General features: G+C 50.4%; 1 protein-coding gene across 6 annotated transcripts in view; it reads right to left on the reverse strand.

Annotated features, from left to right (window-relative positions):
* Window positions 1-25,942, reverse strand: part of ZNF618 (zinc finger protein 618) — a 163,024-nt gene that overhangs the window by 59,842 nt on the left and 77,240 nt on the right. For 3 of the 6 annotated variants that reach the window (XM_082067497.1, XM_082067496.1, XM_082067498.1), the window contains exons 3-6: window positions 18,417-18,673; window positions 14,200-14,295; window positions 11,304-11,381; window positions 3,932-3,970 (exon numbers count right to left, since the gene is read on the reverse strand). In XM_082067497.1, coding sequence (XP_081923623.1) covers window positions 3,932-3,970; window positions 11,304-11,381; window positions 14,200-14,295; window positions 18,417-18,673 — 470 coding nt within the window. The remainder of the gene's footprint in view (window positions 1-3,931; window positions 3,971-11,303; window positions 11,382-14,199; window positions 14,296-18,416; window positions 18,674-25,942) is intronic. The other 3 variants (XM_082067501.1, XM_082067500.1, XM_082067499.1) reach the window with 1 other exon arrangement.

Below are 25,942 nucleotides of genomic sequence, written 5' to 3' on the forward strand. Positions count from 1 at the left end.
ATGCAAACATGTCCCCATGAGCACATCCTCTGCTCAATACCACACATCTGTGTCCCTTCAAGAATGGGGCCAAATAAAAGGCAGTCCCAAAGACACGATCTATAGACCAAAAACCCCAAAGGATGGAAATAACCAACAAAGTGCAACAGTTTTTCCTCAAGGGAGTCTTCAAAGTGCCTTCCCAGCTGGAAAGTCTAAACACCACTGTCTCCTCTTTAAAGCAAGCAGCAACCAAACCACTGGGCTCAGCTGCGTCCCAGTTTGCCCCATGGCTCCATTCTTCCCAGGAAAAAAGGCCGGGCCAGCCCTTCCTGCAGTCGAACCTTCGGACCTGAAGGCAACACAGCTTCACCCACCACGTCAGCAACTCACCCTCCCGACAGGCCCAGCACAACTCGCTCTCAGCCCCAGAATGGTGAGATGAAAACTTTGCCTCCCAGGAACAAGCACGACTCGTGGCTCTCAGGATAAGTCTCGGAGCACAACCCAGGTAACTGTCACCAACGCTCCATTACTCCTGTGACCAAGCCAAGGTGCCCTTGGTGTGTTCTGCAGAGCTGGCACCCGAGATGTCTCCCCGCTTGACACACGGCGTTGCCTTCACCAAAACTCTGCTGGTGCCCACTGTGCCTGTGAGCTACACATACCCCTTAAAATTCACCACAGAGAAACCTGAACAGCTTTTAAAAAGCTGCAGTTCTAGTTATCTGAACTAACGCCAAAGACCCGCGGATGGTCAAGGGAGCTCCTCATCCACTCCAGTTTGGGATGGACACAACCTGTGCCCTAGAGAGAGGCACATGAGGGAAAACAAGGTCCTGCTGTATCCCTTAAATACTGAGAAATTTTAGAAGGCAGCAAACCATGCCTGCAGAGCCCGTGAATCTAGAGGTTCCCAATGAGACCAAAATAGCAGAGGAAGATTTGAACAATACAGACATCTGTAATAGAAAGGGTGTAAACAGCCAAATCGGGTCACAGAGGAATAGCAGCGGAGCAGCAGGCAAAACAAAAATAGCAGGAAAGGAAAGATAAATAAAAAATTCCTAAAATATATGAGGAACAAACAGACTGACAAGGAAACAAGAGAGCCATTGAGTGGAAAAAGGAGAAGAGCACTGCAGAGGGTAGGCCAGGGATTTCATCCAGCCCCAGAGGGGAAGGCACGGGGAGGAAAGAAGACAGCTGAACTATCTCACTGCAGCACGGAGGGGAAGAGGAAGGTGATTTTGTCAGGAAATTACAACCATCTGCACTTAGGAACAGCAGCACCGTCTGTACAGCTCCACGGTGGCTCTGTGGGACAGGTGACAGGCACAGCCTGTTGTTCCATCAGTGTGGATGGCTGTGGATCTGCATCCCCATCCCCAGCCCATCACTGTTTCCCTTCTCTGGTGCTGTGGTCTTGCCTCCAGCTCTTTCAGGTAGATGAGACTCTTTCGGGATAGCAATGAGTGTGGCAGGTAAAAAGGGGGTTCAGCAATTCCTGCTCTGGGGAGGGGGCCAGACTCGTACAGCCCTGCGTGAAGATGCCCCAACCCCTCTCGCTGCTGCCGGCTCCATCTCCACCGCGGCAGCTCCTCTGAGCCCAGCGCAGGGAGCAGCTGCTTGTCACTGTCCTCTCCCAGCGCCATCTTCTGCCTGTGACCTTCCCTTCTCCCCCTCCCCAAGATCCAGCCACCACAGAAGTGCCACTTATACTGACAGAAATCCTTCTATGGCTTGAACAACACAGGGTCTGCCCACGCGGCTGAGGCATGAACCCTCATGGTTTTTTCCCTTCTTACTCTCTATACCTCACTCTGCTCTGTCTGTCTCAGCCAAAAAAATTCCAATGACAGGTAAGAAGAGGAAAAGCTGACTTACAGAAAAACTTATCTCTTTGCACAAGGTGGTTCCCAAGCTCTGGCAAAAAGGATACTACGTCAAATACCAAATAATGAGTGCAGGATGCACAGAGCAAAGCCCAGAACATAGTAGGGCCCAGAGCTATAATTCAGAGCAAGGGGACCAGGAGATGAGCCTGGAAAGATTCAGGATGAGTAAAACACCAATGAGCAGCAGAGCACCTACTGAAAATGAGACACCAAAGGAGGTGACAGGAGCCTGGAAAGGAGTCTCCCTGCCGGGAGCTGGACAGCACATGTCACTGGGTCAATGGAGAGAGGAAGGGCCCGGCTGCAGAGCCCCTCTTCCCTCCACTGAGCACCAGCAGTGCGTACAGACCGAGTGATGGCTGGTTGCTACCGAGATGTTTCGGATCAGGATTTTCATTCCCCACCTGCAGCAAAGTCAGTTCTGCTTCCTTCTGCAAACAGAACGCCCAGACTCCCTTATGCTTAGCCCAGCTCTCCACCTGTCACAGTGTGGGCTGGAAAATACAGCAGTTCAAAGAAGGTGGCATGATTGCACTTTATAATTATTATTTTTCTTTTATCTAACATTTTTATATCCACCCAGGGTAAGTTTGGTGATCCTGCCATCTGTAACCACCAAGGCTGGTAACTTACCTTTGCAATGGAACCTTTGGCTCTCACCTAATATGATCATAGCAAAGTCTGGATTTGCAGAGACCTCAGGAGGTCTCTGGTCCAACCTCCTGCTCAAAGCAGGGTCTGCTCTGAGCTCAGACTCGGGTACCTGAAACTTTACCCAGACTGGTCTTGTAAAACCTCCAAGGAAAGGCTGAGGGAGCTGGGTCTCTTTAGCCTGGAGGAGACTGAGGGGCGACCTCATTAATGGTTACAAATATATAAAGGGTGAGTGTCAGGAGGATGGAGCCAGGCTCCTCTCGGTGACAACCAGTGACAGGACAAGGGGCAATGGGTTCAAACTGGAACACAGGAGGTTCCACTTCAAGATGAGAAGAAACTTGTTCCTGGTGAGGGTGGCAGAGCCTGGCCCAGGCTGCCCAGGGAGGTTGTGGAGTCTCCTTCTCTGCAGACATTCCAACCTGCCTGGACACCTTCCTGTGTAACCTCATCTGGGTGTTCCTGCTCCATGGGGGGATTGCACTGGATGAGCTTTCCAGGGCCCTTCCAACCCCTCACATTCTGGGATTCCATGATGCAGAAGACAGAGCCTCTCTGGGCCAACCTGCACCACAGCACAGGGAAAAGCTCTTCCTTCAACAACTTCTCTTCTTTCCACTTCTTGCTCATGATCTCTCATCCTCTCTCCACCCCAAACCTCCTGCCTCCATCTCCCCATCCCACCCTCATAGGGGCCACCAGGTTCCCCCTGATGCCACCACCCCGGCGCACAGACCCGCTGCCCCAGCCCCTCCGCACCTGGGCTCTGTTTTATCAACATCCTTCCTTCGCACAGGGAAACACCCCCCACACCCCCAACTTCAGGTGTCAAGTTCAAAAATCCTACAAGACTTGATGACCGCAGCACCCAGCGCCCCCCTGCCAGGGCTGAGGCAGCGGATCGCCAGCTCTGCCCGCGGCCGCCGCCGCCTCACACCGCCCAGCTCCCCCCACACCGCCCAGCTCCCCCCACACCGCCCAGCTCCCCCCACACCGCCCAGCTCCCCTCCCACCGCCCAGCTCCCCTCCCACCGCCCAGCTCCCCTCCCACCGCCCAGCTCCCCTCACACCGCCCAGCTCCCCTCACACCGCCCAGCTCCCCTCACACCGCCCAGCTCCCCTCACACCTCAGCCGAGCCCCCGCGCTCCCCCCCGGCCCCGCCGCAGCTCCGCGGCCGGGCCGCCCTCTGCCGGCCGCACCCCGCGCCGCAGCCCCGGCCCCTCGGCCCGTGTCCCCGCCCGCCACAGCCCGCGGCGCTCCGGCCGCAGCAGCGCAGGGGGCGCCGCGGGCAGCGGGTCTGGCCGTGCCCCCGGGGGAGCGGGCCCCGCGCACCGCGCCACCCGCAGCGCTCACGCACGCCGAGCCCGGGCCCCCCTTGCGCACCCCCAGGAGTACTTACTGCCTTGTGAGGCTCCTTCACCTGAGGCAGCTTCAGTGTCTGCAAAGAGAAAGAACTGCACTTAGATCTGACGGCCGACTCTGCGCCCGGCCGGCCCCGGCTCACTCTGCTCCGGCCGAGCTCTCCAGCACAGCACCCGCCACCACGGGCTGTGCTGCCCAGACAAGAGCAGCTCCAGGAGCAGCTGCCTCGGTAAACACACGGGCTCCCCGGGGGCCGACGGAGCGGGCTGTGAAAGGCCAGCAGCCCTGTGGGGCTAAGCCAAGCCACCTCGCAGTCCTTTGGAAGAGGCGAAACATGAGGGTAAAAAAATAGGAGGGTAAAAAATGGGGTGGGTGAGAGCCTGGCCCAGGTTGGCCAGAGAGGTGGTGGATGAACCATCCCTGGAGACATCCCAGGCCAGGCTGGACGGGGCTCTGAGCAACCTGAGCTGGTGAAGATGTCCCTGCTCATGGCAGGGGGGGACTGGGGAGCTGGGAAGGTCCCTTCAACACAAACTATTCTATGATTCTGTGACAAGAGCCTCCAAACCTGGGGCTCTTGTTGCCCACACTGTCACAGGGGCCTGGGTTTGAAATGGGACAGCTAGAAGGGACCCGTACCCCAGCCCTGCACACAGGGAGCCGGCTCTGAGTTGCTTCACGGAGCCCCAGGAAGGTTTTGGAGCCACCATCCCCGGTACCACCTCCTCTCACCTCGGGCCCTGGCTGAGGTGTGCACGGACCGGACTGACACACCCCAACAGTCCCACTGTCATCCATGGAGCTCGTGACGATGAGTTTCGTCACTTCTACCGAAGGTTTGTTGAAATCGCCCATGTGCTTAATCCCTGCGCAAGTGCTGTCAACCCGGGAAAGCGAACAGTGCACGGTGCACCCAGCTCAGCCCCTGTGGGAGACGGCACAGCCGGGCACCCCTCACAGACAGCGATGGCAACGCCTCCGAGAGGGGCGCAAGAATCCCCCCAGGGCTGCTCCGCCCTCCTCTTACTGAAGACACGTCTGAAAAGATGGACAGAAAGCTCTCTCTGCTGTACCACGCAAGAAGCACCCAGCAAAGATCACATTCGAGCCCTAAATGAACGCAGCGGGCAAAGCTACGAGCTGGAAAACCCAACGTTACAAGTCAAGGATCATAAACGAATACGATTTCCAAGCCAGTCTGAAGCGTTTAATATTCATCTAAATTGCATATACTCTGTGTCACATTATCTAATAACATAACTACGTTTCAAAATATTCCGTATGTCTCTTGGAATAGTGCTCGCGTTGCTCTGAAAGCCACAGCTGCAGAACGTCACAGCGTTTCTGAATTTAAAATTTGCAACCTCAAGTAATGAGCAGTGTTTGCATTTCATTTCCTTATTTCTTAAAAACAATAAAACCAAAAGATTGTGGGTTTGTGAATCTGTATATTTCTACTTGCTTAACCTGCCTGATTCAAACACTTTTTTTTTCCAGGCGATGATATTAATTTGGCACAACTTCACAAAGCAAGGGGCCAGAGCAGAAACCCTCAGTGCCGTACGCAAAACCTCGCCAGTCAAACCCTGCATTTTCCACAGCTGCTATTTGTTTGAATTACCACCTATCACTCAAGGAAAAAGCAAGCTGTGGCACAATGGAGCGCTGCAAAATGCTGGCCTGGCGTTCCCAGCCAACAGCATAAATAAACCATAAAAGATATGTACTGTGCATGCACCAGGCCATTCCTGTCATTTAAAGAGCTTTAACAAGTACTTTAGTCAAATTTAACGATTACCAAGCAACACACAAAGGTTTAAGGAGTAGCCATTTCTGAACTGGCTTAAGAAATGTTACTCTTAGTCATAAGACAGACTGAAGTCTTCATGAATTAAAACAAAACCCAACTAAAAATCCCCTAACAGCCCACTCTAAATCTCATTTGGGCTGAGACCAAGTAATTACAGCCTTAAAACAAAAGACCAATTTCTGAGAAAGTTGCAAAAGTCAGTCAGAGTAGGGAGGTTGGCAGGAAGGCTGGAGAACAAGCAAGTTAACTCCTGTGTCTCAAGTCATTTGCTGCATCTGTAAAAATCTGCGGACTGAGAAATGTACCCAGTAAAAGATGGATGCTTGGGATGCCGCACAGAGGGCAAAGGACCCCCCCAAATCCCATAGATTTTCAGTAGCAGATAATCTACAAATGAAACCCAACCATCTTCAGCTCAGAAACACCATCTCTGCTCAGCAATGTTGTTTTCGCTATTAATTTTCAACTTCTCAGCTCCCAATCATTTCAGTGACAGAACTGCTCCAACTCAGCCTCAAAAAATGTGCACTTTGGCAAAGCGCCATTTTCCAGTACCAACGAGTCATCTTCCTTTTCGTATTTGTGGAATCCAGCAAAACTCATTCTTGGAAAATATCAACTCGTAACTTCAAAAGCCTTGAGAAGTTTTTGAACAATTAGTTAAAGCAGAAACTTTGTGTGAGTAAACAATCCTACTCCAGCTCATCCAGCACCTGTGGTGGCAGATGAGCCCCCGGCTGCACAGCCCAGCGGGACGGTAACAAGAGCCGATCGCTCTGCAGCACCTCGATAATCTCAATAAATAATAACGCAAAACAACTCCAGCAAAATCATCATTCAGCCCTGAAAAGCTTATCTGGAAACAGAGAACTTCCACCAATTATGAGAACAGAGGCGATATATCCTGCGAGGGTTAAACTGGAGCCTTGCTTTCATTTGCTTTCGGAAGAATTCTCCTCTGGGGAAAAACCTCCGTAAGCCCAAAGGTTTTTAAATTCATTTTTTAAAAGTGCAATAAAGTGATTCCAACCATTTTTTTCTTTGAGTTGCCTAAAAGTGAAATAATTTTACAGCCTTCTTTTGAGTTACCTAAAAGCGAAATAATTTTCCCCACTCCAAACATGCAGATGTTTTGCTCCTTTTGTTGCTTAAATACAACCCAACAGTACAAAACAAAACTTTGGAGCTGACGAACTCCTGAAGAGAATCCAAACCTTTTAACGACTTGAAAAACCTCACACAGCTCGACAAAAAGCGCTGTAAGCAACACAATTTCCAGGCCTGGGTTGCACGTAGGCGAAGCGGGAAGGTTTGTCAGCGCGGCGGCCGGGACTGAGCCTCCCAGCGCCAGCAGGAATGTGCAGCTTTTCTGCTGCGGCCGAACGCCGGCAGCTCCGCGGGAGGACGGAGCCGCGATCCCGCGGGGCCGCACAACAGCTCACAAAGGAGCCTTTCAGCTCCACAATTCCACAATTTCTCAGCTGCGTTTCTGTTCCTCTGCAGAAGGTTTCACGTGGGGTTTTCTGTGCCTGCAGCTCAGCTTTCCCCGCCTTTTCTCTCATCCCGACGCAGAGCTGCCCCAGCCCTTTGCGCTCGAGAACCGCCAGAGCAGTCGCTCCCTGAAAGTCTCCAGCCAACACTGAGCACCACGGGGAGGACTCAAGGAACTAGGAAAATGCCCCGTTTTCCAATAAGAAACCACCCGTTCCTGAAGGCAGACGAGAAGAAAAATCAGCCTAAAGAACACAGGTCACCTCCGTCACGGCTTCTTTACCATGGAGATCTAGAGAAGAGGCACGTGCGGTTATAAAAGACCCCAAACATCTAGGAAATTTCTCCCCAAAATGATCATTACAAAGAAAACCGTGATGGCACCAGGTGAGAGTCTTAATGTGGAACTGATGTACCAGAGAGAACTGACAAGTAAGGACCGAGTGCAAGAGCTGCGAGGGCAGCAGAGCTCCCAGCTCCACACTGCACAGCGACATGTACAGAACCCAGCTTAGAAACAACCCAGTTCCAGGCAAGGAAAATGTGGGACCTCCAAACCTCCCGTCCTGGGGACAGAAGTTGTGTCACTGAATAGACAGGTGGTTGTTTCAGTTGTTCTGCTCCAAAGGTCTAAACCAAATGAACATGGTTACTATCTGCTCTCCCATGGGCTGAACTGTTTGCATCCCCAGCTCTGTCCATCTTGAGGACCAAACCGCAGTGCAGCCAAGGACCATGAGTGACCCAGGAGCCAACAAGAAAGCAAAAAGCAGAGGGCTGCTCAAGGAGAAGGGCTGCGTCCTTCAGCAAAGCACAGAAAGCAGATATTCCTGCTTGAATGCCCAAAAAGCCCTGGAAGAAAACACCTAAAGAGAAGAAAAAAGGGCCTGAGTTTGCTTAAGCTACTGTGATGCTGAGTTTACCCAGGATCAGTCAAACTTGCAGGGTAAGGCAGATGTTACGTGACTGATGGGTGGCCCAGACCTCGGGGAACCACGGCTGACGCTCGGAAAATGCAGCGGGCAAAGAGGGAATGCCAGGTCCTGCCACCGCGCCCCGGCTCCCGCCTCGCCCAGCCACAGAGAAGTGCCTACAGCACTCAGGATCGGAGTTTCTGGCAGCTGGTAACCGCACGGAGTCGGCCAAGGGAGCTCCATTTCCAGCGCTTCGAGGACGAGCAGCCCAAGGGGAGCTGGGTTGCCTGCAATGTCCGGATTTATCCAAGACACGGACTGAAGATACACAGGGAGAACATGCCAAGTGCAGGATCACGTCCCCGGCGTGCGCGTCTCCACCGAGTTCTCTCACGTTTGGTATGATGCTGCAATACCAGCCACTTCTTTACACAAAACCTACGCGTGGCAATAAAAGCATCTCTCGCAAAAAATTTCTTCGAGTCTTGCACTCTCACACTATTTCCAGCAGTGATACTGGTACAGTTCTGTGCACCATTCTCACTGCATTGTATCACATGGGCCTTTCCTCCAAATAATCCTTGTTTTTCCTAACTATACATGACATGCACGTTCAAAGGCAGACAGGTATCCTTCCCGACTGCTTCAACTGCCAGCTCCGGTTCTGTTTCTGGGAGAATCACATTTACAGACTTGCACTGAGCTTCAGTTTGATTTCTTGCTGAGGAGTGTACATGAATAAATATCTCATTTTGATTCTTATTGTCTTAAGGCAATTCAAATGCTCTTTAAACGTTACTACTACACGCATCACTTTACAGCAATATAAACCAACGTTTTCTAAGTTTCACATAAATTGTGCTTCTCTAGCACTGATATGAAAGTTACTAATAATAGCTACACATTAGAAAGGCTTTGGAAGCAAAAGGTAAAGTCATGTTTCCCCTGAGTTTATGACAAAACTATGGATTATTGATCGCAGGCGTGTGTGTCGATGCATCCACACCTTTTCATATATAGCACAGCATGATTTCATGATCAAAATATAAATAAATATATAAATACAAATCAACTGTATCACATGGACATGACTTTACACTAATACAGCTCTAAAACTCCACCTGTATTAAGGATCCTACAGTGCTTGGGGTACAGAAGTAAAAGAAAAGCAATCCTTGTCCCAAATCTAAATGCTGCAATTATTATTGCAAAAATCTTGCAATGTTGTGATGCAACATTAGAGCGTTCCGCACGTCAGCAAATTACTGCTGCTCACTATTGTAGGCATGTTCCTCTTAAAATGCAGAGTGAAGCTACTTTGTAGTTACATTTAAAGGACTTTTAAGAATTGTGTTGGTATTTAGAAGGAACACCAGCCTTGACAAACAATTCTGCAGGTATCTAAGGGTACAGAAGCGGCTCTGTGATGTTAAGCAGCACATGACAAATATGCAGCCGTGCAATTAAAGATTGTGGAAAACTCTGGGAAGTTACGGATGCACGTTCACTTTTCAGCTGTGCACTGAGAGTTCACGCATTTAAAAGTTTATATTGGATTAGTCTCCATTATTCCCGGATTTCCAAACTTTTCACGAGGAGTTTTCTTTATGCTCCTCCAGCCATCCCAGTCAAGCGTTTCATTGACGACCACGAGCGCCGATGCCGCTGGTTACACCTGAGGAGCTAAAGCTCCTGTAAATCTGACACACGGACTCCAGCGCTCAACTGGGGTGAAATAAAGCCACTGAGAGGCTCGTGAGCTTGTTTCATGTCCCCGTTGTCATTTCAGATATGCATCTCCAAACTAGACAAGCTACGCTAATTATACAAAACACCAAGGAAAACTTTCCCATTTCTGCAATTAAGCGACATCAAATTGGCCAGACTTGCAGAAAATTCAAATAAAAGCCGCTCCTGACTAAGCACGGGATACGCCGGACAAACGGGACATTTGGAAAGCGACCCCAGCTGACGGCAGGGACACGGGGTGAGTGTCCCGGCTTTGTTAAAAACAAGACTGGTTCCCTTTTAGTGATTTTTCTTCCAGCTCAGTTCTTTAGGTGGCTGTACTTTTCTGAGTTTTAGCTGCATATTTTTCCTCGGATGCTGCACTCGGTGCTGATAGGAGACCAACGGGATGCTGAAGAAGCTCGTGTTTAGATCTATTACTATGGTAGCCAAGAAAGACTGATAAGTTTTCCCATGTTCTGTTGTGAGGGGGCGTGTTTGAGGAGGGGTGGATGGAACAGGTGACTAGAACTGACCAACTAAGTATTCCATCCCATAATGGTCATACCCCTATATAAGAGGGTGATCACAGGGTCACTCTCTCTTCGCCCATGGCCGGCATCCAGAGAGGCCCCTGTCTGTCTGTCTGTCTGTCTGTCTGTGACCCTCAGGCCCTGATTCGCACCCAGGTTCCGTTTGCTGTGCAGTCCCGCCCGTGACTCCCGGGGCCTGAGCTGCAGCTGCTGGAGCCGCCAGCCCCGCAGCCCCAGCTCTGCCGCTGAGCGATGCCAGCGCCACGTCCAGCACTTAGACTGGGTTTGTGCATTTTGTATGTATTCTCTATTTATTAGTAGCATTAGTAAAGCCCTTAAAACTCTCCAACTTGAAGTCTAAGTCTCTCTTCCCTTCCCCTTATCTTTCCAGTCATCTTTCTGATCTAAAGGAGGGGTGGTGGGAAGTGAGGGGATAATAGGGAGCATCTGCCACGGTTTATTGCTGCCTTGCCTTAAACCTGGACAGTGAGTTCAAGTATCATTTTAACATAAAAATTCAGCGGTGTAGCGATGCCGATATCTGACCTGACATCCTCCTGTCCCCACCTACCGGGGATGGACGAGGAGACCCAGCGGACACCTCGGGACGTGCCCGGCCCTGCGCTGGGGCATCTGCCAGGAGAAACCTGTGGGTTTGCAGCTCTCCCAATGTACAGTGATGCCCCCAGAGAGCCCGGGCAGTCAATACTGCACCCAACACAACAACGGCTGCTCCCGACCGCAGAAAATACCACTGGAGTAGAGAACCACCAAACCGCATCAGCCCCAAAGTCTGTCCTGCGAATGGGCCACCCGAAAACACGAGTGACGAACAGAGAAGCAGCAGAGCAACCATCAAGGTCTTCCCGAAAACACCCCCTGAGCCTGAATGTTACCCCAGGGTCCCCAAAGACTGGAGGAGGAGTGAAATACCTCGATGCGCTCGCACGTGGGTCTGGAAACAGTTGTAATACTTGTATTTCTTCCCACATATTCCACACTCGTAAGACCCTGGAAAACAAGACAGAGAAGCATACATCACCGTGTTAAATCGGGAAAAACAACCTCACCGCATACTTATCCATAAACTGGGAACAGAAGAATGCCGTTTGCAGCAAAGTAATTTTTGGAAGGTTCATGGAAATAAATGCAGGAAATCACTATCCCAGACTCAATTATTTTTTCAGCCTTATTTAAGATTCCTTGGCATATTACCCTGAACTTTCATTTTCAGTACATCTTTCTAACTTTGCTGACATGAAGGGCCACTCTCAAAATAACCTGACTTATAATTTTATAATCATGACTAATATTTCCTATGGACAGAAATAACCTTGAATTACTTTTCAGTAAGTTCCTCGTATATGGGAAAAAAAGCTTTTCAACTGCAAAGAGCAGGCAGCGTGTTATGTGAGGCAAGGAGTTCTCCACATTTCTCAAGAAATGTACAAATTTCTCAAGAAACCCATAGAGATTTGGTAAATATCCACCCGGAGGAAACCAAATAGATACAAATAGAACTTCTGACCTTTTTAAGGAAAAGCACATGACCACAGTAGTCTCCCTTCTCAATCTGCGTCTCCAATTCCAGAAAACACACATCCCCAAACAGCCATTTGCAATGAAACCAGAGAAAGAGAGCTGGGAGAATCATTTGTAATGATGAAATTATGCAATGAATTTTGCCTCTTCTGTTTATTGGACAGGCAGACAGAAATTTCCTTTGATTTGTTATTTGATTCGACCTTTCTTTGCCTCACTCCCTCTTGGTGAACAGGCTATAAATTCACCTTCCAAGCTCTCACTTGCAATATGTGCTGCATTTCTTAGCTGTCCATCAGCAGGTAAGTAACTGCGATCCTGTGTGCTGCTCACGGGGATGGGAGCAGCACTCGCTGAAAGAGGAGGCGGGAGAAAGAAAGGCTGAATATTTGGTATGAACATAGCATTTCATTTCCATGGACGCTTCCTCATGCAACCTTGAAACAATCTCCTCCCGACCGTGCAAACCAGGAAAACTCCGGGACAAGCCACAAACAAGAATAAAACATTCACACACACATCCAAATGAATATTCTCAAATGCCGTTTTATGGCAATACTTACCCAGCGCTACTCAAGAATAAAACCAATTGTGTATCTGAACAGGTGATACCCATGTTCTTTTTTTCCCTTCCCATTCCCTACTGCTTACAAAACACCCCTCCTTCCAGCCCCCAACAGCGCTGAATTCCCCGTCCATCGCTGTTCCCATCACTTGGGACGGGCTTTGAGCTGGGGAGGCTGCTTGGTCACTGATGCTGAAAGAGGCAATTCGCTACAGTCTGATACACTAGAATACGCACCTGAAAAAATACTCTAGAATAATGATATATTCACTTGACTATGTCTGATCTGCTCCATAGCCTTTAAAGTATCGTAGCTAGTTGTATTTTATACACAGATGCACATATATGGGATAGTCATCACCCACGGTCACTCCACACAGGCTTTTTTAAGTGAAATCCTGGATATCTGAAGGTTGGCAGCGTCCTTTTCCACGCTCGAGGACTGATTATATCCACCGCCAACCTCCAAAACCCCTTCCTGAAAACTATTCGAGCTGGAGCCCCAAGGCAGCAGCACCAACAGATGAGTGCACTGACCATCCCGGGGTCCCACAACCACCGACCCCCTGAGATCACCCAGGTTGGGCTGTACCAATAGCAAACCGCCCCTGACACCCACCCGCACCCCGAACCAGCGCTGGGCCCACACGGGGCACTGGGAGAACTGGTAAAGACCCCCCTGCAGTGCTGGTCCAGCTCTGGGTGCTCAGCACAGGACACACATGGAGCTGCTGGAGAGGGGCCAGAGGAGCCCCAGGAATGACCCGAGGCTGGAACAGCTCTGCTAGGGACAGGCTGAGAGAGCTGGGGGGTTCAGCTGGAGAAGAGAAGCTCTGGGGAGACCTTAGTGCGGCCTTTCCAGACTTAAAAGGGGCCAATAAGAAAGACAGGGACAGACTTCTGAGCAGGGCCTGTTGTGATAGGACAAGGGGTGATGGTTTAAACTAAAGGAGGGAGATTCAGGCTGGACATGAGGAAGAAATTGTTGCCCTGAGGGTGGTGAGAGCCTGGCCCAGGTTGGCCAGAGAGGTGGTGGCTGAACCATCCCTGGAGACATCCCAGGCCAGGCTGGACGGGGCTCTGAGCAACCTGAGCTGGTGAAGATGTCCCTGCTCATGGCAGGGGGGGACTGGGGGAGCTGGGAAGGTTCCAACCCAAACTGCTGATTCTATGAAAAGCTGGAGTAATCTTTTTCAAGGGGGAACCTCTGTCCCCACCCTGCACTCACTGCTCCGGGCAGGCAGCGCTTTGCGGGGCTGAGTTACTGATGTACAGTCCTGCGGGCAGTGAGACAACTCAACAGCCACAACTCTGTAGCAGCACACCAAGATCTGTGGGGCAGAGGCACAGATCCTCATATTAGAGAAGGGAGGGATGACTTGTCACAATAAACGTGTTATTAGAGAGAAGGAAAGATGAAGTGGGGAAAAAAAGAAGACATCACTCACTATGTGTTAAGGCCTTACAAAGGACATGCCTGTGTTGCCTCGGACAATGCCACTGTGGTCATGGTTTATCTTGGACTTCGTCCACATCAGGATGTATCATGCAGGTTAAAGTGGGAGAGCAGATGGGGAAGGTTTTTGGTTAGTCGGTGCATTCGGCTTTGCCAGGCTTTTCCTAAGCCTCGCGGTTGGAATTTGGGCAACACACGCGTCGCATCCAGAGCCTTCCCTTGCTCCCTGATCCCTGGTTAGACTTTAACACCCTTCCATCACATACCGGACGTGTATCTCAATGCATGGTCAAAAATCCAGGTCCCTGAATATCGATTTCGCGTGTATCCAACGGGAGAGCCACGTTCCAATGCTTTTCCATCTAAATCGTGCAAAAAAAAGATTAGAATAGAGCCCTTGAGGTGGATCCATTTCCAAAGAATAATGACGGCTGAAGCCTATAAAAATTTCCAAGACTCGCCCCTCCCTGTGTCTTGGCAACAAGATGTCAGAGGTCACACTGAGTTTCTTAAGACTTCTGCAGCACTATTTCATTTGGTATAACTAAGGAGAACCCAAAGTTCTCATGAATTACGTGCAGAGCAGCTGAGACATCAGCATCACAGCACCAATCAAATGTGCGCGTAAGACTGAGAGGCTCAAAACAGAAGGATTCCCTCTTCACTTTGTCTAGAAACATTTCTGACTTAATGCATTACTTCAAAAATCCCCTACAGAATGTTTCTCGTAAAGCACGGCCCAGATCAAGAGCTTAAATAGTGTTGTATAAAACTTCTCCTGATCAACTCACAGGTACCTCAGTCCTCCAAAACACAAATACGGACCTAATGCTATTCCTACCATCAGAAAATTATCCACATCAGCCAAAGAGTCTCTGCCCCTTTCTCTTTGATTTACAACACAAGTGCTGTTTGCTTTTCCTCTGTTTTTAGGCAGTTTCATGGTGAATTTCTCTGCCTTTTTCCCTGACACCACTGCCCTGAGGAATGTTAATGCGTTGGACCTCTCCAAATGACCCTGGCCCAAGGCCAGCACACCAAGCTAGCAAGAAAAAGAGAAGAAGAGGAAATACTGCGGTGCAGGGCGAGCAGTGCAGCACCTCGGGTGGGTGGGGATGGAGCAGCAGTACCCGTCGGCTGCTGACGGGACCCAGAGCCAACCGCTCCGCTGCCTTTCTACACTCGGGATGCCCAAAGGGGAGCCCCACGGGGCTTGCAAGACTTCTGTGGAAATGCAAACGAGAGGAAAACGGTCCAAAAGGACAAACAGCTCTTGGGCTGGGGCCGGCAGGCACTGCCAGCGCCCATCCCGCTGTGCTGGACGTGCTGTCACCCATCGCGGGGTCTGGGCTGCTCCAAACGGGTGGGAACAGAGTCAGGAGAAACATGTGGCTGAACGGGAAGCAGCACACACAGGCCTAATTGGGCGAAAACGCTGCAAGCGAACAGCAGCAACTGAGCTGGGAATCCCTGTTATAAACCGCTCCAAGTAACAGCTACAAATATAAATACAGCAAACTCCTGCAGGAGACGTGTGACTCGGAAAAGAAACATAAATCCTGCAATGCGTGGTTCAGCCAAGTCCCGAGGCTGAGCGCCGCAGGATCGCTGTCACTTGGAGCCGCGTGCGCCCCGAAGCCACCACCTCTGTGTCCTCTTTAACCAACCGTCCCCAGCGCACCACGAACTGAGACAGCCCGCGGGTCGGCATTTCCACGTGAAGGAGAGGGATTCATTTACCTCTGATTCACCACTTCATCCCGCGCCACGAATCACTATAAAAAACAACCACTTTCGACACCTCCAATCTCAGTTTTTCTGATGAAGGCAAAGAAAACCCTCCCAAAGCCTGGCCTTTCTGCACAGCTGAAGTGATTTAGATCTGGGCTACCAGATCACATCACGAGAAAGGCTTCGGGGGGAAAAAGGGAGGAAAACTCCTGGCAGCAGCAGCAGCGAGCACAAAGCCTTTGCACCTTCAGCTCTTCACACTCTGTGCTGTTCCAGAGCTGCAGCTGAAGTCACCGGTGAAGCAACAGGCACGGGACGTTTCTTGTGTCTGTGGCAACGGCAACAGAACCTGTTGGTGGTTTCTGGGGGGGACAGAGGGGACCAGAAGAATTGACTGGGAGCCAGTTCAAGAAACCACAAGGAACTGATATCCGGGCACCACGGCTGGTCCACACAGAGCACAGTATTTGGTGGCCAAACAGAAAAGTTATTCAGAGCCACCTTCCCAACAAGCAGGAGTTTTGTGGATGGCGGGATGAATGGGGGCACTTACAGGCCCCTCTTCACAAAGGCATCGGCCGCCAGCTGCCCATCGCCTCAGCACCAAGTTGCCTTTACAGAAACCCAGCACAAGGCTATAAAATAACAAATACGATGCACATTTCATTTGAAAAGGCGCTCCCAGATAGTTCTCCAGCTTACTTTCTGTGGCTTTCAACCACCACTTGTTAACTCGTAAATAACTTGCTGTCCCTCTCCCAGTGGTGCCTATGTGTTGAACCATGTCCCCCCACAGCCCAGCCTGTCCCCAGCACTCTCCATAGGTACAACACGTTGCTGTACACCCAGGCCAGCCAACAGCAACAGCCCGCTGCCCACTTTGTACAATGATTCAGTCAACCAGAGCTAGAAACACCGTTTTCAGGGGACTCCACCTGCAGAGCAGCTGCTGCCCAGCCAGAAGCCATGGGGACAATGGGGTCCTACGTGACAGTTCCCATCTGCAGATGCTTTCCTCAAGGGCTGGTGGCCACCACTCCTGTTGCCACCCATCCCACCAGGGTGTCAGGGACACCTCTGCATTTCAGGGCTGCCCATGCAGTGACCAACCTCTCAAGAGCTGTGGGGACACAAAAGCTCTGAATATACACAGAACACAGAATCATAGAATCATTTTGGTTGGAAGAGACCCTCAGGATCACTGAGTCCAACCATAACCTAACTGTAGCACTAACCCATGTCCCTAAGAACCTTGCCTAAATGCCTTTTAAACCCCTCCAGGGATGGTGACTCCACCATCATGTCCTCCAAATGGTAAGATCTTTAAGCTGGAGTTAGTTATGGCCTTCCTAGGCTTTCCCTAGATGTTTGGACCCTGTGTAAATGGCAGTGACCTCCCACCCTGCCATCCTTAGTGACTGTCCTGCCGGGACAGGCAGGACAATGATGTTCCCAAGGAAGTCACCAGCTGACAACACCTTCCAGGGCTTCTCTCCAACAGCGCCGGCAATGACTGAGCAAAAACCAGGAGACAATCTAACATCGGAACCTCTTTGTGCTCCCAGCTGCAAGACAAACCAACCCCAACAGCAACAATGGGCAGCTCTAACTTTCTCCTGAGCCCCTTGAAGGAAACATGGTCCAAGTGAAGTGCTCTTTTGTCTTTGTATCAGCAACTGGCTTTGGCTCTCAGAGTCACTGCTGGGACCCGCTCCATGTTGGAGTCAATGGATGAGTCCCTTAGCGGTGCCACCCCAGGATCCCATAGAAAGCCCATTTCCCAATGTGGGAGGAGAGGACAGCCTGATGTTCACCGAAAATTTAAAAAGAAAAAGCTTCTTCTCATGGCTGCCTGAGGTGGGGTGGGGATACGAAGCGCTGTTTCACTGTTCTGGGAGTGGAACACCACAGCCAGCCAAAAGTCAGAATTATTCCCACAATGTTACTAGCGATGGGAAAAACAAACAAACAGAAACCCGTAAAACCGGGTTTTGAGCTCACTCTAATCATTCAAAGAAAGCAGCCGCTTTCCTCAAAGCAACTTTTCTCAAAACACTGCAGCTTCTTCTCAGGTTTTCCTCCTGATTGCCTCCTCACCTACACCCAACACACCCACCACCAGGCCTGGGTTCCCTATGAATTTGGCACATGACTGATGGGAAGTCATTTAACATATCAAAAGAAGATAATAAGCTTTTTCTTATGGTTACCCAGATCCTGGTTGAGTCTTTAGGGGTGAGCAGATACACATACACAGCAAAAGTTAAAGAAAGTCAATAATCCTGAGCCAGGGCCCTGAGATTGCAGAATCCCAAGGCTGGTTGGGGTTGCAGGGACCTCTGTAGATCCCCAGCCCAGCCCTGCTCACGCAGGGTCACAGAGCAGATCACACAGGGGGGTCCAGGGGGTCTGAATGTCTCAGAGAAGGAGACTCCACACCCGCTCTGGGCAGCCTGGGCCAGGCTCTGGCACCTCCCAGCAAACAAGTTTCTGCTCATGTTCACATGGAGCCTGCTGTGTTTCAGTCTGTGCCCGTTGCCCCTCACCCTGGCGTTGGGCACCACTGAACAGAGTCTGGTCCACCCTCTTACACCCACCCTGAGATACTGATCAGCATTTATCATCATTATAAGCATAATATTGATGTGCATGTTGGCTCTGGTCCCTCTGACAGAGCTTCCAGGAACCGCTCTCCAGAGCTTCGTTCCTCTCCCCACTCTCACCCACTCATGGTGCGTTACCCTCAGCTTACCGAGCGTCTGCTGGTTGCGGACCCCACCTATGACCACACAGATCTCCGCGGGAACATCTCCCGGCCCGTCTTTTATGTTATTCTTGGAATCTTTGGTGTCATCTTGCCAGATCACCTCTTCGATGTAGTCATCTGGTACCTCTGTTTTCACCTTCACCTCAGTCATCATTCCAGCCTCTTCACTGGGTGAGGACTGAGATGTCGCCGAATCGGAGCCCTCTGCTTTCGGGCTCCGTGGGCTCCTCTTCAAACACTCCCTGGACGGGGAGAAAAGAGGAGAAAACATGAATTCTCATTGCCGAGTGTTTTTGCATCACTAGGACATCATTAAAGGTACTTTGGTTTAATGCAGTTTATTTAAAACAAGTATGGGTAGGTATGTGTGTCTGTCATATACGGTAATTAAATTTTAACCAGAAAAGAAGTAATAAAACCATTTGCTGGTAATGAAAATATCCTTAATCACCACAAACAATAGCAGCAATCATAAACAGAGCGAGCCCCGCAGCAACAGCACAGAATTTCACCACAACTCCAGCAGTCCTGACATCAAGTATTAAGCCAAGCCTAGTCCATACATGCAGAGGAAACACCGTATGCTCCTGACATTTCAAATTTGGAGCTATCTCCACCCCTGTGCGCTTCTCCATGCGTTCATCTCCCATCACAGCCTCTCGTTTAACCCTTCAAACAACCTAACTCTCATCCTATGGTATTCGTGTGGCCTTATTTCATAAATATGGTGATGGCCAGAGGGGATCATATGTAGTATATCATATGTAGTATAATGGTATGTAGGGTGACTATTATGTTAGGGACAGATACAATTATCACAGACAACAGAGAAAACATGACGATGAGGAAAGGCAGAGAGAAGAAAGGAGGGGTCCAGCGTATTTAGAAACAGATCAAGGAAACAGTATCTGTTTTCATCTTGGAAAGAGAAAGCTAGAAATTCATGGGAGAAAAGAATAATAAATCAATATTCAAAACCCCTTAAGAAAAGGAAGGAAACGGGACACCCCAAAGCTGCAAAACAGCATCAACAAGTGCGATAGTGGCACAAGGATGACGGATTTGGGGCGCGACAGACAAGGACCAGGCAATAGTCCAAATGCACCATCCCACCGACTCACTGTGGGCTCCCTGTTTTTAAGACTGTTGTTAATAAATTCCAACATGCAACGCAGAGATAAAATAATCGCTCGTTCAGTCTGTGCAGAAATCAGAACTAAATATATAACAATAGCTTAGACTACCTAGAAACAGAGACTTTAAAGACTGTGACATATTTAGAGACGTGCAAACACTGCGAACAGCCAAAGGTGTTTGAGAACACTTTAAGCAGAAGTAATAGACAAAACTAATTGCAAAAAGGGCTGAACCCACAGATGAGAGTTATTAGACCATGCAATAGCAAAAGAGAATGAAATCCCATTGGTTGGAACATCATAGAAAGAACAAATATGAGTTAAATGTTAGAAAACTAACACTTGCAATGGTTTCTGACACTGGTTACGGAGCCGACAGACACATCAAAACGCAGATCCCGGGTGATGGAGACGAGAGGAGCAGATGAACGAGGGGAACAATCTTCTGCAACAACTTCTGCACAACATCCTCCTCGGACACGGCGTGGCTGTTTCAAAACGGGTCAGTCACACCGCACCGTCAGACATTTAATATTCATCCCTTCATTCTCATTATGGAATGAAATGTGTAATTAACAGCGCCCAAACAGAGAGAATTTGCCTTGACCTGTCTCATTGCCATCCTCCTCACACGTACTCCCCATGTGCTCCCAAAATCATACGGGACTTTTACAAGTGAGGAAGATGAATTAAGGCAGAGAAAAATGCGGCTGAAAGCTGGGCGGTCTGTATGGTAATATTATTGGATGGCCAAAAGTCCATCAATCTCAAGGAAGCAGCCAGGAGCCCAAGCACAAAACATTCAGCAATCAGAAACGGACGTGATTAATTGCAAATCAATCAAACTGAGAAGGTGTGAAGTGCAAAACACGGAGAAAAGCAGCAAAAGCCACGGGGTGGAGGGAAAACCATCCCTCCTTTGGCGAGGACAACCATCCCTCCTTTGGGGAGGATGGTGGAGGAAGATCAACGTCAATGCGGCGCGATCCCACTGGTGGGCAGCAAGGTGGAAGCAGCCACGGCAAGTCAGCGTTGCACCTCGAATGAAGGCAAAATGCCCCAGCTATGGACACTACAGCAACCTGTACTTGCCAATCCTGGACAAAACAACACGAAAATCAATGCAGGAGCCAAGTGATGTGGAATGAAAAGCTAATACTACTAGTGCTGAGGCTAAAGATACAGCTTTCTGAGGAGATTATAAATGGGGTAAGAATACAAGAGACCTTCTGATGGCACCTAGGTTTACATCATGTCACATTCGGGTGTAAAACAAATCAGCAGTACATGGCATGAAGTGAGCAATGGGCCATGTGCTGCAAGACAAAACGCTGTCCTCAATGGGCACCGCTCCGAGCACAGGCAAGAGCCCGATGGTCCCCGGGATGCATCAGGTAGAGCGTGACCAGCAGATCAAGAGAGATTTATCCTCCCCCTCTGCTCTGCCCTGGTGAGGCCCCATCTGCAGTTCTGTGTCCAGTTCTGGGCTCCTCAGTTAAAGAAGGACAAGGAATTACTGGAGAGAGTCCAGCGAAGGGACACAAAGATGCTGGGGGGTCTGGAGCATCTTCCTGATGAGGAGACACTGAGAGAGCTGGGGCTGTTCAGCTGGAGAAGCTGAGAGGGATCTGATCAATGGATCAATATCTCAGGGTGGGTGTCAGAGGATGGACCAGACTCTGTTCAGTGGTGCCCAGTGACAGGGTGAGGGGCAACGGGCACAGACTGAAACACAGGAGGCTCCATCTGAACATGAGCAGAAACTTGTTTGCTGGGAGGTGCCAGAGCCTGGCCCAGGCTGCCCAGAGCGGGTGTGGAGTCTCCTTCTCTGAGACATTCAAACCCCCTGGACCCACCTGTGTGATCTGCTCTGTGACCCTGCGTGAGCAGGTGGGGCTGGGGATCTGCAGAGGTCCCTGCAACCCAACCAGCCTGGGAGTCTGTGATTTCCACAGGGCTCCTGAAACGGTTGATGTGGGACAGGTTTTTTTAATGCTCTGGAATTAAATTTAACATCAGTGTTGCTAAAATTTCCAGGTAACTCACAGAGGGCTGGAGAGCAATGGCCTTTGAAAGAGCCACGAGCATCAGTGGATCCATCACAGCATGAGCCACCTGTGCCCGAGCTGAGCAGCTGCAGCCAAGTCAGACATGTCCAGAAACACGGGTGCACCCACAAACTGCACCCTGACACCCACTCCCTGCCCTCAAGGTCTTACACAATCTTCAGATACATGCACCTGAGAAACAAGCAGGTAATTTTCTGCCCGTACGAAGGCGCAGTGAAGCCAGTCCCGGCGTGCTGCAGACACATCGAGCACCCTCATTTTTAAAAGGTGACGAGAAAAGCCGGAGAAGGTTCAAAAAAGAGGCACTGAAATGGTTCGAGACTGGAAAAAGAGACTTTATGACTTTACAAGACCAAATAACTTCAATCTGTTTCTCATGCCAAAAGGAAGACTGAGAGATGATTTGATTGCAGCATATTATCATCTTCATGGGGAGGAAATACTGTCTGGCCTTAATTTGGCAGGGAGGAGTAGAGTACGAGCTCATTGCTGGGAGCTGGAACCAGCTGAAATGAGGCAGAAAACGCGAGCACGGATGGTGGTCCAATGGAACAGCCACCTCCAAAGGACGCGCTCAGGGACAACAAACCTCTCCAGCTCTTCAGAGCCAGAGCATCCGCGTCTGGCTGGCCCCGGGTTCCTGGGCTCGGCACACATGTGCACTGGCCAGACTTGCTGTCCTGAAGCTGTAGGAATATATAAATTACGATAATAGACCAGACCAATGGACTCCGAAAACCTTTGCTCTTCACGCACTCTGACTTTCTGGACCCATCTCTGCCAAGAAAGTAACTTCCCGGCTGGGCTGTCTGCTCTTAGGTTGGACCTAAACCTGCAATTATTAACTGAAAGCAATACTATTCTTTTGATATTGCCCCATATGTTCTAAGCCTGAGCAGATACTCAGTGCACAGAAGCCCTGAAAGATGCCTGCCTGTCATCTCAAAGACAAAATACGCAAAACCATAAAAACCATAGCACTGCTGGATTTTTACAACAACCTTCCTACAACTTTACAACAGAGACCTTCTCTGCCTTCAGATGCTTTCTAAGAGAGATGAAGGCAGCAGGCAGATGTTCCCAGGTTCCAGAATGGATACAGAAGTGTGTGTGTTGGGTGGTAGACCCACAGCACCCCCGTCCAGCACCGGCACAGAGCTCCGTGCAGACCCACGTACCACACAGAGCCCGGGGAACGGAGCTCAGCGTGGGGAACAGGAAATCAATTATAAGCATTAAGTTATTTTTCAGATCATATGTATTTATAAGAATACCTATATATGTACATGTGTGTGTTTGTATATGCACACACACATACATGTGCATGTATACAAACAAGAAGGGCTGACGCACCTCGGCAGCATCCCCTTGTCGCCCCCGCTCCGACCCCCTTCTGCCGCCGCAGCCCCAGGACACATTCTCTGCTGACACCCTGAGGTGTCGGCGTTTTATTGCACAAGCCAGATCCCACTTCACAGCACCAGGGGCCCCAGTGTCAGGATTGTGTGAGCCAAAATGCGGGAAGCGCCATCCCTGAACGCAGGCTTTGCTGCTGACCTGCACCAGCCTGAAACTGGTCCCACACCACCTGAGAGCGGTTTTAGTGACCTTCTTCACAGCTTAGTCTTAGCCACCTTCTTCTGTTTCGCTTAAGAAGGAAAAGCTGTGTTTCTCATGTCACTCTTATTATTTCATATCTTGCAGATGTCAAGTTCAGCCCAGTTTCAACTACTGATTCTCTCCAGCTCTGTGTCCAGAGGAACATTATGGCTTTGCAAAATACCTTAAAATAAGTGGAATCAAACAGCAACGCAGCCCCAGCCCTGCTTTCCTCACCTCGGATGTGCTACACAGGGGACAGAGGAGCCAGGATTACTGCATATGATGCATGAGAGGAGCATCCTCAGCTGCTGAAAACAGCAGGAGAAGGTGATGGACCCCTCCTACCTTCTGTGCATCTGGCGAGTATCTTCTGTGTGCATCTTTACAGCCTCCAAAGGACTGATGGACAAACTGCACCGGAGAAGGTGTCTGAAGACCGCACAACAAGATCCTGGCCGGTGATGGGACTGAATCTTAACCATCCTCTTGCCAGCAGTGACAGAGAAAATGGTCCCCAGCGGCACAGTGTAGCAGTGACACTGCCCAGTGACAGTTCCTGGAAAGTGCAGCTGGTGCCTCCACGGAAGGTTACACAGCTTTGGAGAGAGAAGGAGGCAGTGGTGTGGGGAGAGACAGCTCTCCTGGCCAGAGCATAATCCACGGAGGCCACTTTCTTCAGGAAACCCAGTTAGTGCTCCTGTGACTAGAGCAAAAGCAGGATCAGCCCAGGCTTCTTGTGTCTGAAGCTCATTTACCCAATTTGCTGAGGTGACGCTGTGCCGACCTGGGTATCATTGTTCCCAGGGTGCAGAAGGGAGCTGGGCTGAAGGAACAAACCTCATGGGACAGCAGAGTTTGAAGCCTCCTGGTCTGACTGGGGGAACAGGACCAACACAACAATGAAAAACAGGAAAGAAAAGGAAATTCCCAACCCTGGCAAACTTCAGGTGGGACGCAGAGGGGTACGAGCACAGCTGCGGCAGAACCGGGTTTCACTCAGAAGACACCATTCACCAGAGACTCCAGCAAGCCGGGAGGGAACACACATGTGACCCAAAAGATCTGACCCAATGAAGCATCATTTCTTTACCACCCCTCTGGTCCTCAGATGCTGCATCGCTTGCAAGCCCAGAACACCACACTCGCTTGGTGCCATGCTGGATTTTGCCTTCCCAGCTTCTGAGCAGCACAAAGAGCTTCCAATTAGAGATGAGAATAAAGCAGTAGCAGATCCAGAACATATTTGTCCAGAAAATCTCCTTCAGAGCCACAGTGGCAGAGAACACACTGCCTGGTGCAGGGAAGAAATTTGGCCCTGTGTTCAGACCTGGTTCTGCTGTTTCTCCCCTGCTTGCAGCACAACTGCTGGAAAGTGTCAAAACCAGGATGAGTAAACAGAGTCTTACATTTGGGGGGCCTGGGGACAGCAGGGTGACCATGAGCCGGCACTGGGCCCTTGTGGCCAGGAAGCCAATGGTACCTGGGGTGGGTTAGAAGGGGGTGGTCAGTAGGTCAGAGAGGTTCTCCTGCCCCTCTGCTCTGCCCTGGGGAGACCACACCTGGAATATTGTGTCCAGTTGTGGCCCCTCAGTTCCAGCAGGACAGGGAACTGCTGGAGAGAGTCCAGCGCAGCCACCAAGATGCTGCAGGGAGTGGAGCATCTCCCGTGTGAGGAAAGGCTGAGGGAGCTGGGGCTCTGGAGCTGGACAAGAGGACACTGAGGGGGGACTCATTCCTGGGGATCAAGATGGAAAGGGCGAGTGTCAGGAGGATGGAGCCAGGCTCTTCTGGGTGACAACCAGTGACAGGACAAGGGGCAATGGGTTCAAAACAGGTGGTTCCATTTAAAGATGAGAAGCAACTTGTTCCTGGTGAGGGTGGCAGAGCCTGGCCCAGGCTGCCCAGGGCGGTTGTGGAGTCTCCTTCTGTGCAGACATTCCAACCCCCTGGACACCTTCCTGTGTAACCTCATCTGGGTGTTCCTGCTCCATGGGGGGATTGCACTGGATGAGCTTTCCAGGGCCCTTCAACCCCTGACATTCTGGGATTCTGTGATCAACACAAGACTCACGAACACACCATGATGCTGACGATGGTCTCACCGTAACGATGCAATTTGCTTCACAGCAGAAGTTTGGGAGGAGCAGCGGGTGGGTGTCCCAGTGTGGGCTCCATCAGGGAGCACATGGGACCCAGCGCCGGAGGGACAAGAGGAGGGACTGAACTGTTCTGTGACAGAAGGTGCGCGGGGGACCCAGCAGACATCCCGTCTGCTCCCATCAGACCCACACTGGACACAGTGCCCAGCCTCATGTGAAAAAATGCAATTTTACAGTGTTCAAGTGTGGCCTTCCAGGGATCAGCTGCAGTTCGCTCCGCAGGTCCAACCTGCATTTAACATCCACGACATGACACCTCCTGGGAAGAAGACATTCTTCAAACAAAGCACTGTCTGCATAGGACAAAAGCTTCTCAGAGAAATCTGACCAGAGATTAGGAGAGTGCACAGGTACAACTGGCTTGAACCTGACCTCCTTCCCAGGGTGCATCGAACTCCTCCATGTCTTTGAGCTTTCCTGGGGAATATCAACCTCCTGCATTCTTTAATGTCTTGTCTTCACTGAGTTGTGGATTCCTTGCTCAGGAGACAGAAGCCTTGGGATCACACACGGCTCACACCATCGCTCAGTGGCATCTGTGGTTG

Source organism: Streptopelia decaocto (genome assembly GCF_964273445.1).
Source record: "Streptopelia decaocto genome assembly, chromosome: 17".
NCBI classification, from domain to species: domain Eukaryota; kingdom Metazoa; phylum Chordata; class Aves; order Columbiformes; family Columbidae; genus Streptopelia; species Streptopelia decaocto.